The 19,332-nt window shown below is 46.3% G+C and overlaps 1 protein-coding gene across 1 annotated transcript; it reads right to left on the bottom strand.

The window, feature by feature from the left end:
- Window positions 1–1,804: 1,804 nt before the first annotated feature.
- On the bottom strand, window positions 1,805–17,737 carry LOC137544808 (olfactory receptor 6N1-like). The gene is made up of 2 exons (XM_068265895.1): window positions 17,393–17,737; window positions 1,805–2,773 (listed from the first exon to the last, which is right to left on the bottom strand). The coding sequence occupies exons 1-2, from the start codon at window positions 17,735–17,737 to the stop codon at window positions 1,805–1,807; spliced, it is 1,314 nt and encodes a 437-aa protein (XP_068121996.1).
- Window positions 17,738–19,332: the final 1,595 nt, after the last annotated feature.

The following is a 19,332-nucleotide window of genomic DNA, read 5'->3' as shown; positions in this document are numbered from 1 at the left end:
GAGCATGTTGGCGGGTGATTGGTTGCCCGCAAGGGGCAGATTAGGGTCTGATCTGATAGGTAAAAGTGACAGGTGGTGATAGGGGGTGATTGATGGGTAATTAGTGGGTGTTTAGAGGAGAGAATAGATGTAAACAATGGATTTGGGAGGTGATCTGATGTCGGATCTGCGGGCGATCTATTGGTGTGGGTGGGTGATCAAATTGCCCGCAAGGGGCAGGTTAGGGGCTGATTGATGGGTGGCAGTGACAGGGGGTGATTGATGGGTGATAGGTGATTGGCAGGTGATTGACAGGTGATCAGTGGGTTATTACAGGGAAGAACAGATGTAATTAATGCACTGGCGAATTGATAAGGGGGGGAGGGGGGGTCTGAGGGCAATCTGAGCGTGTGGGCGGGTGATTGGGTGCCCGCAAGGGGCAGATTAGGGTCTGATCTGATAGGTAACAGTGACAGGTGGTGATAGGGGGTGATTGATGGGTAATTAGTGGGTGTTTAGAGGAGAGAATAGATGTAAACAATGGATTTGGGAGGTGATCTGATGTCGGATCTGCGGGCGATCTATTGGTGTGGGTGGGTGATCAGATTGCCCGCAAGGGGCAGGTTAGGGGCTGATTGATGGGTGGCAGTGACAGGGGGTGACAGGGGGTGATTGATGGGTGATAGGTGATTGGCAGGTGATTGACAGGTGATCAGTGGGTTATTACAGGGAAGAACAGATGTAATTAATGCACTGGCGAATTGATAAGGGGGGGGTCAGAGGGCAATCTGAGCGTGTTGGCGGGTGATTGGGTGCCCGCAAGGGGCAGATTAGGGTCTGATCTGATAGGTAAAAGTGACAGGTGGTGATAGGGGGTGATTGATGGGTGATTGATGGGTAATTAGTGGGTGTTTAGAGGAGAGAATAGATGTAAACAATGTATTTGGGAGGTGATCTGATGTCGGATCTGCGGGCGATCTATTGGTGTGGGTGGGTGATCAGATTGCCCGCAAGGGGCAGGTTAGGGGCTGATTGTTGGGTGGCAGTGACAGGGGGTGATTGATGGGTGATTGATGGGTGATTGATGGGTGATTGACAGGTGATTGACAGGTTATCAGGGGGGATAGATGCATACAGTACACGGGGGGGGGGGTCTGAGGGGGGTCCTGGGGAGAATCTGAGGGGTGGGGGGGGGTGATCAGGAGGGGGCAGGGGGCAGGGGGGGGAGATTAAAAAAAATAGCGTTGACAGATAGTGACAGGGAGTGATTGATGGGTTATTAGGGGGGTGATTGGGTGCAAACAGGGGTCTGGGGGGTGGGCAGGGGGGGGTCTGAGGGGTGCTGTGGGCGATCAGTGGGCGGGGGGGGGGGGCAGATCAGTGTGTTTGGGTGCAGACTAGGGTGGCTGCAGCCTGCCCTGGTGGTCCCTCCGACACTGGGACCACCAGGGCAGGAGGCAGCCTGTATAATACACTTTGTATACATTACAAAGTGTATTATACACTTTGTAGCGGCGATCGCGGGGTTAACATCCCGCCGGCGCTTCCGTATGGCCGGCGGGATGTTACGGCGGGTGGGCGGAGCCAGTTGCCGGGGGAAGCGCGCGTCATCAATGACGCGATCGCTCCCCCGGCTAAGGAAAAGGACGCACCGCCTTAAGGCGTATTGCGGTCCTTAGGGGATCCACTTTGCCGCCGCCCATGGGCTGTGGGCGGTCGGCAAGTGGTTAAAGATCATGGTAGTATGCAACAAATGTACGCTGTATGCTGCCAGTAAATATAACCTAGTATTCCTAAATTATGTTGGCTTGAGTTTTTTTTAATATTAATCTACATTATAGGTACACATTATTTGTTTTCTGAAAGAGTTTTTAATGTCTTTGTTCCGTAGGCTATACACAACTGGGTTAAGCATGGGTGTCAATGCGGCATAGAACATGGCCACCAAAGAGTCAATGTCAGCGGAGTATGAAGGCTTTGGCCGAACGTACATGAAAAACAAAGGTAGGAAGTACATGTTCACCACCACAAAATGGGAGGCACAGGTGGAAAAGGTTTTTCTGCGCCCATTGGAAGAACTTATTTTGAAGATAGAGTTTATAATTTTAATATAGGACATGACAATTAAAGAGAAGCATATTAGAAGTACAATAGCACTTAGGGAAGAACCCACTGCCACATTGAGCGAGGTGTCCGCACAAGCCAACTGAAGCAGTGGTGGGTGATCACAATAATAGTGATGAATGACGTTCTTCCCACAGAAAGGCAATCTGATGGCCAAAGTGATCATTGCAATAGGGAATACGAAGCCTAATATCCATGACATCATACCTAGGAAGACGTGCAAATGTCTGCCCATAATGTTATGGTAATGAAGAGGAAAACAGATGGCTGCATAACGATCATAAGCCATGACAGTTAAAAGAAGACACTCAACAGAGTTGCAACCTATAAAGAAATACATCTGAAGGAAGCAGCCCATATATGAGATGACATCATTGTGCATTGAGAACTTGCTGAGCATCCTGGGGATGGTGACAGTGGTGGAACTCATGTCCAAAAATGAAAGGTTCCTGACAAAGAAATACATAGGGGTGTGAAGTTTCTGGTCCAGGGTGGTAAGGAGAAATATGGTGCCATTTCCTGTGACAGTGAAAAGGTAGATAAACAGGAAAACACAAAAAAGGAGGATATTGAGATCCTGAAGACTTGGAAAGCCAAAGATGATAAACTCCTTCACCACGTTTGTTGAGATACTAGTGGAATTAGTCTCAGGATCAAATTCTGTACTAACCTGCATGTGAAAGGGATCAGGAGTCATTTTTCAGTTTCTTGTCTAAAGGTTTACATTTTTCTTCCAACAATCATTAACCTAATTTAAACGAGGAGGTTTAGAAAACAGACTAGAGTACAGGAAAAGAACAGAGAGTGGAGGTTATACAGTATTTCAGTGTATAGGAAACTAGTGTGTGTCTTCTGAAGATAGAATGCAATATGTATGTGTCAGTCTTTTATAATGACTTAAAGAGAGTCTGAAGCGATATTAAATAAATGATTTTACCTTGTATTAATGTTCAGCACTATAGCTAGTGCTCAAACGCTGCATCCCTGTGGCAAAACGAGGGGTTTATACCACCCAAATCCCCTGGGCTAACAGTGGGGAGTGCTTTGCCTCTTCGCGCGTCAATTCTCGCTGATCGCCGCCTCTCCCCGCCCCTCTCAATCTTCCTTCACAGAGAGGGGCGGGGGGAGAGGCAGAGATCTGCCGGGAGATTGACACGCATGGAGGCAGAGCTGCAGCTCAAAGCTCTGCCTCCATGAGCAGCAAAATCCACGACCAAGAAAGTCGTGAATTTTGCAGGGGGGATTTTGGGTGTATAAACCCCTCGTTTTGCCGCGGGGATGCGCCAGTTTAGCATTCCCTATAGTGCTTAACATTAATACAATGTAAAATCATTAATTTAATCTCGCTTCAGAGTCTCTTTAAGTTGAAAAAGAGAGAACAAAGTCATCTCTATCCCAGGTAGATGTGTCGGATCTCTATATCGATCTATGTAAACCTAAAGATAATACAAATCAATGCTAACAATTTGCTTGCTGCATTCTGCATCATAATTTTCAAGTAGAAAGATGTGAATTGGAGAACATTCTATACATCAAAGGAAATGTTCAGAACTCCAAACAAAGGGACTGATTTATCAAGACCAGGCTAAAGAAACCTGGATCAGAAGCAGTGTTGTTGCCCAGGACAACCACTTAGATTTTGTTTTTTCCTTTAACCTGATTAGGCTGCTTATGGGTACCTCATGAGTTTTGCTTCAGCATTTTTTGCACTGTGTTTTTTTTTTTTTTGCTTTGTTTTATACCATGATTGCAAAAGAAAAAAAAAAGTAATGTAAAATCCCTGGCCACAGTTTTAGATCTATCTGTACAAAACAAGATCCAGAGTTGCCTGCGTGCCAGAGCTTAGTCCTCTCATGGTTCATCAATCCATGTTTTCTGTTCCATGACATTTAGCAACAGAAATGAGGCACTATTGCTTGACAATAGCATGTACAAAGCTATACACTACATGGTTCAGGTAAATATTGGCTATGTTTACCTTTCTGTCGACCATAGGTCTGGGGCAGTTTAGGGCCTGTGTAGGCCTGTGGCCTTGCACCAGGGCAGAGCTGGGACAAGGTCCTTCAGCACGCAAGGCTGAGACACCAAAGTGCGCCCCTCCATCCCTCCGCCCCAGCCGTCACACACTGATTGCTACTAGACTAAGAGGCGCCCCAGGGCCCCCAACCTCCCCAATACCTTAATCTCTAGTTATCTGACTTGCAGTCACTGCCATGTATTCCCTTTTCCTATTTCTTTCTGCTTTAAACACAATTGGGAATGACAACTGAATGAATTGTGCGCCCCCTCCTACACTGCGCCCTGAGGCTGGAGCCTCTCCAGCCTCTGCCTCGGCCCGGCCCTGCACCAGGGACATGTTTGGGACATGTTCCTGGTAACTGCTTGCATCATCTCTTCTGCGAGAAACCCATCTTAAAGGTATATTCTGCACACCAAGCCTTTTACCTAAACTCATGCCACCTAACTGAGGCCTACTTAAATTATAACAATTTGTACACCTGACAAGGGGAAATGTACAGCACACTATAACTTGCAGTATTACCATAAGGCTACGTTCACACTGGTTTGCTGCGGTCCATTGCGTTGGACAATATAATCGGATTGCTAACGAGATGCAAGTATATTGTGCAGAACTGTTGGGCATAGGATGATGCATGCAGTAAGCTGCATAATGCATGCATTACCAGTGGCAGTAAAGCATACTTTCTATGTACTTGTGACTTTTCCCTTGCTTCGGGTTGAGATCCTGTTTTTTCAGGGACTGCAATGCAAATTCCCAGAGTGAAAGTGGCCTAATATATAATGAGGACACCTAGAGGCAGTGTGTTTTTAGGTTATATTTAGTAAGGAGAACAACTTGTCCAGAGCTTGAAGGGTAATGGCCTAAGTTAGAGCACATGCCTGTCTGAAAAACTGAGTTTGAGGAAGTGCTTAAAGAGGAACTGTCATGAAAATCTTAAAATTTAAAACACATACAAATAAGAAGTACATTTCTCCAGAGGCGTAGCTAGGGTTTTCAGCGCCCGGGGACAAAGACTATTAATGCGCTCCCTAAGGTGAAGGGTCGTGACCAAATGTGGGCGTGGTTATGGGTACTCCACATTTGGTCACGCCCCTTCAAATGTACATGGAGGTTAGCAGGCTCACGCTCACCCACCTTCCCTCAGTATGTACCTTCCAGCATGTTCCAAGACAAATTCAGCAATCATGAGCCCCCCCATCAAGACAAATTCCGCAATCATGAGCAAACATGAGGCCCCCAACAAGACAAATTTAGCAATCCTGAGGCCCCCAACAAGACAAATTCAGCAATCATGAGGCCCCTAACAAGACAAATTCAGCGATCTTGAGGCCCCCAACAAATCATGAGGCCCCCAACAAGACAAATTCAGTAACCATGAGGCCCCCAACAAGACAAATTCAGCAGTCATGAGGCACATAAATAGACAGCATTTCACATAAATAGGCAGAATGTCCCCTTAATATGGTAGACACCTCTCACCTGGCAGCAGTTCCCCAAAATACACTCAATCTGACAGCAGTGCTTGCCCAAAAATAGGTAGCCCCAGGTCTATAGGTGTCCCCAGAATAGGTGGCCAGCAGTATAGATGTTCCCAGAACAGGTAATTAGGGGTAGAGATGTCCACAGAACAGGTAGCCAGGGGTATATGTGCCCAGTATATGTAGGCAGGGGTATGTGTCCCCAGTATATGTAGCCAGAGGTATATGTGCCCAGTATATGTAGCCAGGGGTATAAATGCCCAGTATATGTAGCCAGGGGTATATGTACCCAGTATATGTAGTTAGGGGTATATGTGCCCAGTATATGTAGGCAGGGGTATATGTGCCCAGAGTAGGTAGCCAGGGGTATATGTGCCCAGAGAAGGTAGCCAGGGGTATATGCCCAGTATATGTAGTTAGGAGTATATGTGCCCAGTATATGTAGGCAGGGGTATATGTGCCCAGAGTAGGTAGCCAGGGGTATATGTGCCCTGAGTAGGTAGCCAGGGGTATATGTGCCCAGAGTAGGTAGCCAGGGGTATATGTGCCCAGAGTAGGTAGCCAGGGGTATATATGCCCAGTATATGTAGTTAGGGGTATATGTGCCCAATATATGGAGGCAGGGGTATATGTGCCCAGAGTAGGTAGCCAGGGGTATATGTGCCCAGAGTAGGTAGCCAGGGGTATATGTGCCCTGAGTAGGTAGCCAGGGGTATATGTGCCCTGAGTAGGTAGCCAGGGGTATATGTGCCCAGAGTAGGTAGCCAGGGGTATATGCCCAGTATATGTAGTTAGGGGTATATGTGCCCAATATATGTAGGCAGGGGTATATGTGCCCAGAGTAGGTAGCCAGGGGTATATGTGCCCAGAGTAGGTAGCCAGGGGTATATATGCCCAGTATATGTAGTTAGGGGTATATGTGCCCAATATATGTAGGCAGGGGTATATGTGCCCAGAGTAGGTAGCCAGGGGTATATGTGCCCAGAGTAGGTAGCCAGGGGTATATGTGCCCTGAGTAGGTAGCCAGGGGTATATGTGCCCAGAGTAGGTAGCCAGGGGTATATGTGCCCAGAGTAGGTAGCCAGGGGTATATGTGCCCAGAGTAGGTAGCCAGGGGTATATGCCCAGTATATGTAGTTAGTAGGGATGCTCATCCGGATTCCGCGGAAATGCAATTTCCGAAATTCCGATCGGAAATTGCATTTCCGCATCGGAATGCGGAAATCGGTAATGCAAGTGCCGTAGGCGGATTTCCGCCGGAAATCGCGGAAATTTCCGCCGGAAATCGCGGAAATTCCACCCGACTTTAACATTGATTTTCTCAAAAACTATAAGGTCTTTTTGAAAACTTTTTTTTGCATCTTGTTCACAAGATTCGGTTTAATAAATGCTGAAAATTTGGTGTTTCTAGGACTTAAGGGGGCTTTTCTATTAACTGCTAAATTCGGCAGATTTTTACTGTAATGTAAAATGCAGAAAATCTGCATCTGCCTATTTTCTGCATTTTACATGACAGTAAAAATCCGCCGAGTTTAGAAGTTAATAGCAAAACCCCCGTAAGTCCTAGATACACCAAATTTTCAGGGTTTATTAAACAGAACCTTCTGAGCAAGATGCAAAAAAAAGTTTTCAAAAAAACCTTATAGTTTTTGAGAAAATTGATGTTAAAGTCGGGCGGAATTTCCGCGATTTCCGGCGGAAATTCCGCCTTGGAATGCGGAAATTGGTAGCGGAAAGCGGAATCGGTAATCGGTACATAACGGAATGCGGAATCGGAATTTGGCATTCCGACCATCCCTAGTAGTTAGGGGTATATGTGCCCAATATATGTAGGCAGGGGTATATGTGCCCAGAGTAGGTAGCCAGGGGTATATGTGCCCAGAGTAGGTAGCCAGGGGTATATGTGCCCAGAGTAGGTAGCCAGGGGTATATGTGCCCAGAGTAGGTAGCCAGGGGTATATGTGCCCAGAGTAGGTAGCCAGGGGTATATGCCCAGTATATGTAGGCAGGGGTATATGTGCCCAGAGTAGGTAGCCAGGGGTATATGTGCCCAGAGTAGGTAGCCAGGGGTATATGCCCAGTATATGTAGGCAGGGGTATATGTGCCCAGAGTAGGTAGCCAGGGGTATATGTGCCCAGAGTAGGTAGCCAGGGGTATATGTGCCCAGAGTAGGTAGCCAGGGGTATATGCCCAGTATATGTAGGCAGGGGTATATGTGCCCAGAGTAGGTAGCCAGGTCAGGTGTCCCCCTCCCCAGCAGGAGGGGAGCAGCGCAGAGAAGAGCTGCTCTCCCTTCCTCGCTCTCCCCTCCAATGTCCGGGTGGCTCAGGCTGGCAGCGGCGGGCGGAACTTACCTCCGTCTCGTCGCAGCGCCGGATGGATCTGCCACTACTCTGGTCTGGTCCAGACCAGAGCAGCGGCTGCGCACCCGAACTTCCGGCCGGCGCTGAAACGAGACGGAGGTGAGTTCCGCCCGCTGCTGCCAGGCCAGCCACCCGGAGGACATTGGAGGGGACAGCGAGGGAGGGAGAGCACCTAAGGTGAGGGAAGGAGGGGGGAGATGGCCCCCCTTCCCCACCGTCCGCACAGCTCTCCCTCTTCTCTGCGCTGGCCCCCTTCCCCTCCGCCGCAAAAAAAAAACAAAAACCCGCAGCTCAGCCAGGCTGAGGGCGCCCTCGGGGACCAGGCGCCCCGGGGCACTTGTCCTACCCCGACCCCCCTAGCTCCGCGCCTGCATTTCTCCCCGAGTAAAATGAGCCAGAAATCACTTTTCTCCTATGTTGCTGTCACTTACAGTAAGTAGTAGACATCTGACATTACCGACAGATTTTGGACTAGCCCATCTTCCCATAAGATTTTCGCAACAGTTCCTCTTTACAGATTAAAGTGATTAAAAATTTCAAAGGTTGGAGAGTGATGATTGTGTCTTGGCAGGAGATTCCGGAGGAGTTGTGAGGCTCGTAAAAATCTTGTATACATGAATGCGAGTCGGTTAGTCTACAGGAGGACAGTACTATAGAAGGTTTTATTCAGAGTGAAGGTTGTGGTGTGGTATCTGGAAACTAGTAAGGAGATGTACAGGGCAGGCAGAACAATGGCGTTGTGCGGTGCTCGGGTGTTGTGTGGTGACTACATACCCATTGAGGCCTGCTGTTATGGGAACGATCTGCTGTTTATTGGTTGTTTTGCACAATCCTCGTTTTGTTGGTATGGTCTTTAAGAAAACAAAAGACCAAACCACTTCAGTGACTGAGATTACTCATAAATACCAACAAAGATAGACGTGTACAGGGGAAATTTGAAAATTGAGAATATCGTGAAAGTTCATTTATTTTAGTAATTCAACTGAAAAGGTGATACTAATATATGAAATAGACTCATTACATGCAAAGTGAGATATTTCAAGCCTTTATGTGTTCTAATTTTGATAAGATCTTACATAATATTACTTCTTAAAGGGACTCCGAGCAGTGCAGAAACTATGGAAAGATGCATATCATTTTAAAGCTCTCTTTCTCCTCTTTCCAATGATATATAAACCACCGCCCTACGCCTTTTAGTTTTCGTTATTTTCGCGATCGAAATTGCCTCAGCCGCGACTTCGATCGCAAAAATAGAGAAAACTAAAAGGCGTAGGGCGACGATTTAGGTGTCGTCAGAAAGAGGGAAAGAGAGCTTTAAAATGATATCAACCTTTGCATAGTTATATTGTATTACACAGGGCGACTTTTTCTCAAAGTCAGCAGCTCCATTCAGCAGAAAAAGTCGCCCTGTGTAATACAATGTAACCATGGAAAGATGGATATCATTTTAAAGCTCTCTTTCTCCTCTTTCTGGCGACACCTAAATTGTCGCCCTACGCCTTTTAGTTTTCTCTATTTTCGTGATCGAAGTCGCGGTTGCGGCAATTTCGATCGCGAAAATAGCAAAAACTAAAAGGCGTAGGGCGGCGGTTTATATATCATTGGAAAGAGGAGAAAGAGAGATTTAAAATGATATGTATCTTTCCATAGTTTCTGCACTGCTCGAAGTCCCTTTAATGAAAGTATTATATTTACATGTTCAAGGATTCAACATTCCTATAGAACAGCAAACATTTTTAGCTTAGTTTTATCCAAAAAAGGATTTCCTTTTCTTTACTTTCAGGAAACATATTTTTGTGGTCAGCTTTTCACAAATTATTTTTATAAAACCTATCCTCAATCATTTAGTGCCAATCATCCAACTTCCAAAATAAATGGAGTGGCTATACCAGTACACAAAGATACATCTTTTAATTTCATTTTTAAACATTCTGATTTTGAAGGAAGCTTTATTATATTGATGTGGGAAAGTAAGGGAGAAATGATAACTCTGATAACTGATTGTGCATGGACCATCCAATTTAGATGGGACACTTTTTTTCTAAAAACCTGCTTGATATTGTCATAAAATGCTCTTAAAGAGAAACTCCAACCAAGAATTTAACTTTATCCCAATCAGTAGCTCATACCCCCTTTTACATGAGAAATCTATTGCTTTTCACAAACAGACCATCAGGGGGCGCTGTATGACTGATATTGTGGTGAAACCCCTCCAACAAGAAGCTCTGAGGACCGTGGTACTTTTGACAGTTTGCCACAATGTAACAAGGTTCACAGACAGGAAATAACCTGCCCACAGTAAAAATGTCACCATGTAATAAATGTCAGAATGTAAATCGGGGAGAGGAAAGATTTTACAATGGGCAAGCACTGACTAAATCATTTATACATAATTATTGTAGAAATGAAGCACTTTTTTTTATTACACTATTTTCACTGGAGTTCCTCTTTAAGGGCATATACTAATGGCTTGATTCAGTAAATGGTGCTAACCTACTTAGCACGCCTAAAGACTTTAGGCGTGTTAACCAGGGTGCTAAGTAGGTTAGCACCGTTTCTAAAATCTGATCGCGCGCAAAGTCCCGCACGCAAAAGTTTGTGCGCGCTAAGTCCGATGCGCGTGCAACGTCGCATAGACTTGAATGGGCACTTCGCGCGCACCGCACTGTGCGTGCGCAAAACTTTGCGCGCTGTTCTTTGCGCGCGATCTGAGTTTAACACGACCAAACTGAGTTTAGGTGTGATAATGGCCTTTTCAGAAGCGTGCTAAAAGTTAGCACTGCTTACTGAATCAAACCCTAAGTCACACATTAGAAAGTAGTGCATACACAACAGGTCACAAAGTCCTAATAGGAATATACACAATAAAGTCCCAGCAATGATAGAAATCAGAGCGTCAAATGCTCCAATGGATGTTCTTAGTTATATGATATTCTCACTATAGCAGCTCAAGAGAGGATCACCACCACCACACCCTATGAACACGGACTCACCAGATTATAAGACCCTCGTACAGGTCTATTCACGCATTGGGGCACTTTAGGCTGTTCCCCACCACTCTGGCTCAGATGTAGATAGGACCAAGACAAATCAAATTTTCATAGTATAACAGTTTTCTCAATATTCAGCCAATATGCAGATAATACCTCAAAGGAAAGGCCTCGCATAGTGCACAACCATGCCATATTTATTAAAATGTAAAAAAGCTTTGCACTCACAAATTCTCAGATAAATGTTTGCACAGAGTTTTAGAATGAGCTCTCCCCCATTTGTTAGGCACTGAGGTGGGCAGGGGAACCAGCGGCAGCTGCGAGTGAGGGGGAGGGCAGGAGCAAGGTGGGGTGGGCAGGATGCAACCTGATGCCACCTGACACCACCTGGCAGCAGGGCTGGCGCTACCATTAAGGCAAAGGAGGCAGCTGCCCCAGGGCCCCAGAGCTTGTAGGGGCCCCCAGTGGCTACAAGAGGAAAAAAATTTCATATCGGCCTTATAGTTTTTGAGAAAATCGATTTTAAAGTTTCAAAGGAAAAAAAAACACATTTAAAAACCTGCCGACTTTAATGGTTAATAGCAAATCCACCTTAAATGCTAGAAACCCTAAATTTGCAGGATATGTTAAGGAGATCATTAGGAATAAGAGGAAAAAACAATTTTTCAAAAAGACCTTATAGTTTTTGAGAAAATCGATTTTAAAGTTTAGAAGGAAAAAAGTATAGTTTTAAATGCGGTAAATATAACTTTTAGTAGCAAACCTAACGGTAGTGTAATTTTACATGTATCAAACGGAAGCGCAATACATTTCCTGACGGGGTTTCCAGGGGGTCTATACGCAGCCGCAGCGCTTTGGCCAGGGATCGCTATACAGCCGCAATATGGCATTTTATCCTATATTCCCAATTTTTTTTTATGCTTAGAGTGTGGGAATTTTTTTTTTTTTTTAAATTATGTGGGGTCCCCCCTCCTGAAACTTTTTAACCCCTTGTCCCCCATGCAGGCTGGGATAGCCAGAATGTGGAGCTCTGACCGATTGGGACTTCACACCCTGACTATACCAGCTGCAAAAAAGGTCCCCTAATGCCGATTTTTGTTCCGGGGTATATGTTGGGGGGGCCCCCCAGGTTAATTTTGCCCTGGGGCCCCATTGTTGCTTAAACCGGCCCTGCCTGGCAGGATGCCACCTGACGCCGCCTGAAGAAGCGGTATCACCTGGCATCATGGGCAGGACGGACCTGGGCACTGGCTAACTCTAGATGTCCTTCCCTGAGTGCAGATCAGTGCACTAACGATCCACAACATCACTTATCATCTGCTCTCGGCTCCGCATCTGTATGCACTACCTTCTAATGGATGGTTTATTGAGCTAATAGAAAGGAGCAGATCCAACACAAAACTTATTGAAGTTTAATTACATCTCTGCAGTGCTTACCTTCTCTTTTTGTTACTGTTAATATTATATTAGGTGGTGACTTGAATCTAGTTTTAGAACCATGTAGATCATTCAACAGTTACCGATACAAATTTAAAGGGAACCAGAGACTAAGCACCCTCATGTATTTTACCATATATATCAGTGGGGACATTAGAGAAATCACCTACCTTGCTTTTTGTTTCATTCTGCACTTCACAGCTTCCTTCTAATCAGCCCTGATAAAATCCCCGACTGAGCATTCAGTCTGGCTTTGCTCAGGAATATTTATAGCTCAGTCTGTGTTCTCTCATGTATTTTCAAGTCCAAGCCTGCCCCCTGCTGGCTCTGCTTAGGAATCATTATAGCTGAGTCATTATAGCAAAGGCAGACTGAATGCTCAGCCGGGGATTTTATCAGGGCTGATTAGAAACAAGCTGTCCAGTGCAGAATGAAACAGAAAGCAGGGTAGGTGATTTCTCTAATGTTCCCACGGATATATATGGTAAAATACATGAGGGCACTTCGTCTCTGGTTCACTTTAAGCTCAAAACCACCTAAGGCTTTTCTCAATTAATTAAAGAACTCCTCATAGTGGATTCATGGAGAGAAGTCTATCCTGATTCCTGATAAAACAGATTTTTATTTCAAATGCTTATAGATCTTAATCTCATATTGATTATATCTTTTTATTTAGGAATGTTATTACCTCTCATCATAAATTATTATGATTATTATTGATTTATAAAGTGCCCAATAAATCAGCTATTTCTCATATATCCAGTGGCATAGCTATGGAGCCGTGGGCCCCCCAAGCACTCTATACATAATTGATACGGCGCATCAAAACCTGCCAATGGCAACTACAGTGTCAGAGGTGCAAGAAGGGGATGGGAAATATCTTGTTAATGATTACCACTATTCAAAGTATCTATAGAAGTGATTATTACCAGCACAGGACCAATAGAGAGGTAATACTGTAGTTGAGGGAGGGCCCTTCGGGGCCCCTCTGGCCCAAGGGCCCCGATGCGGTCGCAATCTCTGCAACCCCTATTGCTATGCCCCTGCATATATCCATTTGAGAACATTCAATGGTATATCTATTTTATATCATAAAACTATCATAAATATCCAATTCATGAAACGAAACCCATTTTCACTAAGTTCCACAAATAATTATAAAATAATATAACAATATTTGCAGGAGTATTTGCAGGCATTGCATATGGGCCCATGTCTTCTAGTCATGCAATGATTACTGCTTGTGTCTGCCTTTGTTGCCGAATGGCTCAATAGATCTAAGCACTGATGGGGTATTTTACATTTCAAGGAGGTTTGTTCATTTTCTTTCCTTCATTTCTTGTCTTTTCTTCTCTCAAGACTACAAGGTTTCCTCCACAGGATCACCATGAGCTGGAGGGCTTTTGTACAGTTAAAACTGGTCATAACAACCAGGTTAACTTACTTATCTTGACTGTTGTACTCATGCCAGGCTTTTCATTGAGCAGTCCACTACCAGTTTGCATGCTATATGAATGGACCAGAGTTGCAAACCCATCATGCTACAAGACTATAAAATTGCTCATGTCATTTCAAATGATTTTAATGTCAAAGCATGCCCTCTAAATCAATAAAAATTGTTGAGAGAGAGCGAGAGAGAGTGTGTGCGTGTGTGTGTGTGTGCGTGTGTGTGTGTGTGCGTGTGTGTGTGTGTGCGTGCGTGTGTGCGTGTGTGTGTGTGTGTGTGCGTGTGTGCGTGTGTGCGTGTGTGGTGTGTGTGTGGTGTGTGTGTGTGTGTGTCTGTGTGTGTCTGTGTGTGTGTGTGTGTGTGTGTGTGTGTGTGTGTGCGTGTGTGCGTGTGTGCGTGTGTGTGTGTGTGGTGTGTGTGTGGTGTGTGTGTGTGTGTGTGTCTGTGTGTGTCTGTGTGTGTGTGTGTGTGTGTGTGTGTGTGCGTGTGTGCGTGCGTGTGTGTGTGTGTCAGAGCCGGATCCTCCACAAGGCAACTTAGGCATAGCCGGCCTTTGACCTGAGTGACTGGAGCGGTCGCTCAGGGCGCCAGCTTCCAAGGGGGCGCCTATAGCTGGTTGCCTATACTGAGGGCACCTACACCTGATTTCCTATACTGTGGGCACCTATAGCTGGCTACCTTTATTGAGGGCACCAAGACATGGCTACCTATACTGGAGGCACCTACGCCTGGCTACCTATACTGGAGGCACCTACGCCTGGCTACCTATGAGGGGGGGGTGGAGACCTTCAACTGACTTCCTATAATGGGGGTACCTATGCTTGGCTACCTATATTGAGGGCACCTACATATGAGATCCTATACTGGGGGCACCTATACCTGGCTACCTACCTATACTGAGTCTGAGGGTATTTTTTTGGGGGGGCGAGGGGGCGCACTGCGGCTATAACGTGTGGTGCAAAATCTCGGTTCTGTGCTATCATTCTAAATGGGGGGGGGGGGGGGGGGGTTAACTGTCCCACTGATTGTTTTTATTAATATTCCTGAAAGGTTCTTGCCTTCATTTTTAAGTGTATTCAGGATAATGCACTCTTTCCATCCATTTGTGGTTATTAATAGTATTTTTTCTATTATACAACACTGACGTGTCACGGAGATCTGAGCATTTGGCGTGATGTGTCACAACGTCAAAAAGGTTGGGAACCACTGTCCTAGGAGATATCTCAGGAGAAAAGGTGAATTGCATATGGGCATGTGTGTGCGGGCACGTGGGAAGAGGATAAAGGGGGGGGGGGGGCACAAAAATCAGGTTCGCTCAGGGCGCTGTGAAACCTAAGGCCGGCCCTGAACTTAGGCAGGTGCCTAGAGCCTGGAGAGACTAGGGTTGCCTGGTTGGCACTTGCCCCCACTAAATCTTAACAAAAAAAATGGTCATCAAAGGTGGGCCCAAAGTAGTTACTTGCCTAGGGTCCCATTTCACCTTAATCCGTCTTTGGTGTGTGTGTGTACCCAGTGTTAGTTTAGGGTAAGGTTGACACGACATGGGGTAAATATTAGTTTCTATAATTTGATGGAAAGGTAGGACTTTAAACAATGTTTACAAATGCTGATGTATTGCAACACTATGTAACTGCTGACATAAATACTTCATAAAAAGATACGAAGCATCCTTGCATCCAAGCATCACTTTCTCTACTTACATTTTGTAGATTTGTTCCCATAATAAACAAAGAATAATTAATCACATAAACAAAATTGAAAAGAATGATCAGAATGCTAAAACAGATGCATATAAATCTGTTTACGCACCTGTTTTGCCATCTCACCTTATAAACCAAACTTCATTAAATCAGGGAATGTTTTTCAGTGAATGTGTCTCCATCCCTAGAGAATAATCAGTTGGATTGTTTAGAATGAATGAACAATTAAGACTTTGCCAATTAAGTGTAGTAAACCTTCTGGGACTGTAGGCAACTTTCTGTAAAAAATAAAGTAAATTGTTTGCAAGCTAAAAAAAAGCTTCTTATGTGTGTTACACACCATGCTATTTCCCATCAGATAGATGGGTCGAAGAGATTATTTCCAACAGGTCCGATCTGATTTCCTATTTTTTTTTTCTGATAGATTTTGTATAAAAGTGATTGAAAAATTGATCAGAAAAACTATTGGGAATCATATCAGACCTATCGGAAATAATTGATTCGATCTCTCTGACGGGATATTGCATGGTGTACCAGGCTGCTGATCTAGCCCAACTGCAAGCTCTAAGCACGTCCTGCTGTCAAGGTTTCCCTCTGGTAAAGTAGAGGTTTGGCTTGTTGCCTCCCATACCTTATTACTGACATGTTCTTATGGAGGCCTCCCTAACCATTAGAGCAATGAGGGAGTCAAATGGAGCCATGGCAAAGATTTCCTGTCCTAAAAGTCCAAGCTGAGGCACATTTTTAAATCATTTAACAAAACTTCAGTTTTAAGTTAATTAGCAATAAAAAAATGAATCAGAATCATTTATTTCGCCAAGCATGACAGGATCATGCCTGGAATTGGGTTTGGCATATACAGAGCTCAGCATCTGCAAGACATGACAATAGAGCAATATACAGGGGACATACATGATAAAGCATTTAGCAAGATAATACAAAATGATGATGACAGTCTGTGAGGACTGAGCACGTGAGGGCAGGGGCGTAACTAGGCCCCACCGGGCCCCCCTGCAGATTTTCTGAGCGGCCCCCCCCCCCCCCCCCCCCCCCCCGGGGCCCGCTCGCGGCCGTTTTGTGGGTGCTGGAGGGGTGGCAGCATGAGGGGAAAGCCTTGCCCACAGTCGGCGGGGAGAGGGGTAGTTCCCCCCTCTCCCTCACCTCGGGGCTCTCCCCTCTGCGCTCCCCTCCAGCTCGTAAGTGTCTGTGGGGCTGTGGTGGGCAGCGAGCGGCGGGCAGATACATACCTGCTTCCGTGCGTTCCATCGGAGACTTCTCCCTCTAGCGGCTGACGTCACTTCCGGAAGTGACGTCAGCCGCTAGAGGGAGAAGTCTCCGATGGAACGCACGGAAGCAGGTATGTATCTGCCCGCCGCTCGCTGCCCACCACAGCCCCACAGACACTTACGAGCTGGAGGGGAGCGCAGAGGGGAGAGCCCCGAGGTGAGGGAGAGGGGGGAACTACCCCTCTCCCCGCCGACTGTGGGCAAGGCTTTCCCCTCATGCTGCCACCCCTCCAGCACCCACAAAACGGCCCCGAGCGGGCCCCAGGGGGGGCCGGGCCCCCCCGCGGGCGCAGGGGCTGCAGGGCCTATTCCTACGCCCCTGCGTGAGGGCAGCCAGTAACATTACAGACCGAGGCATTCAGAATGTCTGTGACACGGCGAAGTCTGTGAACCTAAAAAAAAAAGGAGTTGTGGAGGAACGTGGGTGGAGTTCAGGAGGTTGACGGCAGAGGGAAAAAAATAGTTCCTGTGCCTTGTAGTCCTGGTGGAGATGACCTGGAATCTACGACCTGAGCGGAGGCGACTGAAGTAGCAATGGCCAGGATGAGAGGGGTCACTTGCTACCTTCAGCGCTCTGGTGCACAGTCTTGGGTTGTAGAGTAGGTCAAGTGGAGGGAGGGGTTTCCAGATGATTCTCTCTGCTGATCTGATGACCCTCTGGGGTTTGAGTCTGTCGCTGGCAGAGGAATCAGCGTACCAGACCAGGATGGAGAAGCAGAGGATAGATTCTGTGGTGGCAAAATAGAATCTTGTGAGAACCTGAGGGGTCATGCCAAACTTTTTCAGCTGGTGGAGGAAGAAGAGTCTTTTCTGGGCCTTCACTAGGGTGGAGCTGGTGTTAGCCTTCCATCTCAGGTCATTTGTGATGGTAGTGCCCATCAATGTGGATTGGTGGAAGTGAGGGGGCATGCTTCCTGAAATCGATAATCATCTCCATGGTTTTTGCTGCGTTAAAGGGAATGTCCAAGCAAAATAAAAAAATGAGTTTCACTTACCTGGGGCTTCTACCAGCCCTATGCAGGCATCCTGTGCCCTCGTAGTCACTCACTGCTGCTCCAGTCCCCTGCTGGCAGCTTGCCGACCTGGGAGGTCGGCGGGACGCATTGCGTACATTTTTACGCATTCCCGCTAGTGCAGGAACATTAACACATACATTTGTACACGTTACTGGTTCAATGCGTACATTTTTACGCATTGAACCAGTAACGCGTAAAAATATATGTGTTAATGTTCCTGCACTAGCGGGAATGCGTAAAAATGTACGCAATGCGTCCCGCCGACCTCCCAGGTCGGCAAGCTGCCAGCAAGGGACTGGAGCAGCAGTGAGTGACTACGAGGGCACAGGATGGCTGCATGGGGCTGGTAGAAGCCCCAGGTAAGTGAAACTCATTTTTTTATTTTGCTTGAACCTTCCCTTTAAGGACCAGCCTATTCTCCCTGCACCAGTGACAGATTCTGTCTATCTGCTGATGATAGGCACTTTTAGTTGTTTTTGGTGACAAGGCCAACAATAGTGGTGTCGTCTGCAAATTTGGTAACCTTGACAGAGTCTGCTGTGGATCTGCAGTTGTTCGTGTAGAGGGAGAACAGTGTCAGAGACAGGACACAGCCTTGTGGAGCCCCCATGTTGATGGTCCGTGATTGAAAGGAGATGTCACCGAGCTTGACAGATTGTGACCTGTTGGTTAGGAAGTATGTGATCCAAAGGGGTGGGGTGGAATGGATCCAAAGTGCTGCTAGACCCTCCTTGAGTGTGCTTGTACAGATGGTGTTGAAGGCCGAACTAAAGTCCAGGAGGAGGATTCTGGCATATGAGTTTGGCTTGTCCAAGTGATCACTGATGAGCTCCAGGCAGATGTTACTGGCATCATCGGTGGACCTGCTTGCTCTGTACGCAAACTGGAATGGGTCAAGAAGGGGCATGGTGGAGGACTTCAAGTAGGACAGGACAACGCTTTCAAGGGTCTTCATGATAGCAGATGTTCGTGCCACCGGCCTAAAGTTGTTGAGGTTGGTGACTCCCTGCTTTTTGGGGACAGGGATGATGGTGGACCTCTTAAGGCAAACAGGAACTTTGCCCACCTGAAGTGACTTGTTGTATATGGCGGTGAGAATGGGGGCAAGTTGCCGTGAACAAGACTTCAGGCGGGCTGGGGACACGACATCAGGACCAGAGGCTTTCCTGGTGTTCAGTGTTGACAGGTAGCACCTGACGTCTGTTTTGCACACTATGATTGTAAAAATGTAGCAATAGAAGTTAATGGAAAATAAAGGAAGTTAATGGAAAATCCCTGCTTTACCAATTCACATATACTCATGTTCTCCTCAGAAATATGCAGCTTACTGCTGACTCCTCCCCTTCCCCCAGAGTAATACTGAAGGCATGCCACCCTGATAGAAACTTGACAAACATGATAGGCTGTCAGTAAGTAGAGAAGTGTGGCTTTAGGTGACTGTGCGATCATTCTTCCTCCTGTTGGACCATGTGACTAAACGGGAGTGTT

The sequence above is a fragment of the Hyperolius riggenbachi genome, chromosome 2 (genome assembly GCF_040937935.1).
Source record: "Hyperolius riggenbachi isolate aHypRig1 chromosome 2, aHypRig1.pri, whole genome shotgun sequence".
NCBI classification, from domain to species: domain Eukaryota; kingdom Metazoa; phylum Chordata; class Amphibia; order Anura; family Hyperoliidae; genus Hyperolius; species Hyperolius riggenbachi.
Note: the sequence above shows the minus strand (reverse complement) of the source record. Positions and strands in the feature narration are given on the sequence as shown.

Excerpts from the sequence above, each read along its gene's own strand:
- LOC137544808 (XM_068265895.1), bottom strand. The coding sequence starts at position 17,737 with ATGCCCCCTCACTTCCACCAATCCACATTGATGGGCACTACCATCACA. Across the intron at positions 2,774-17,392 it reads TGTGCACCAGAGCGCTGAAG|GTTAGTACAGAATTTGATCC; the intron begins GTAGCAAGTGAC and ends TTTCACATGCAG.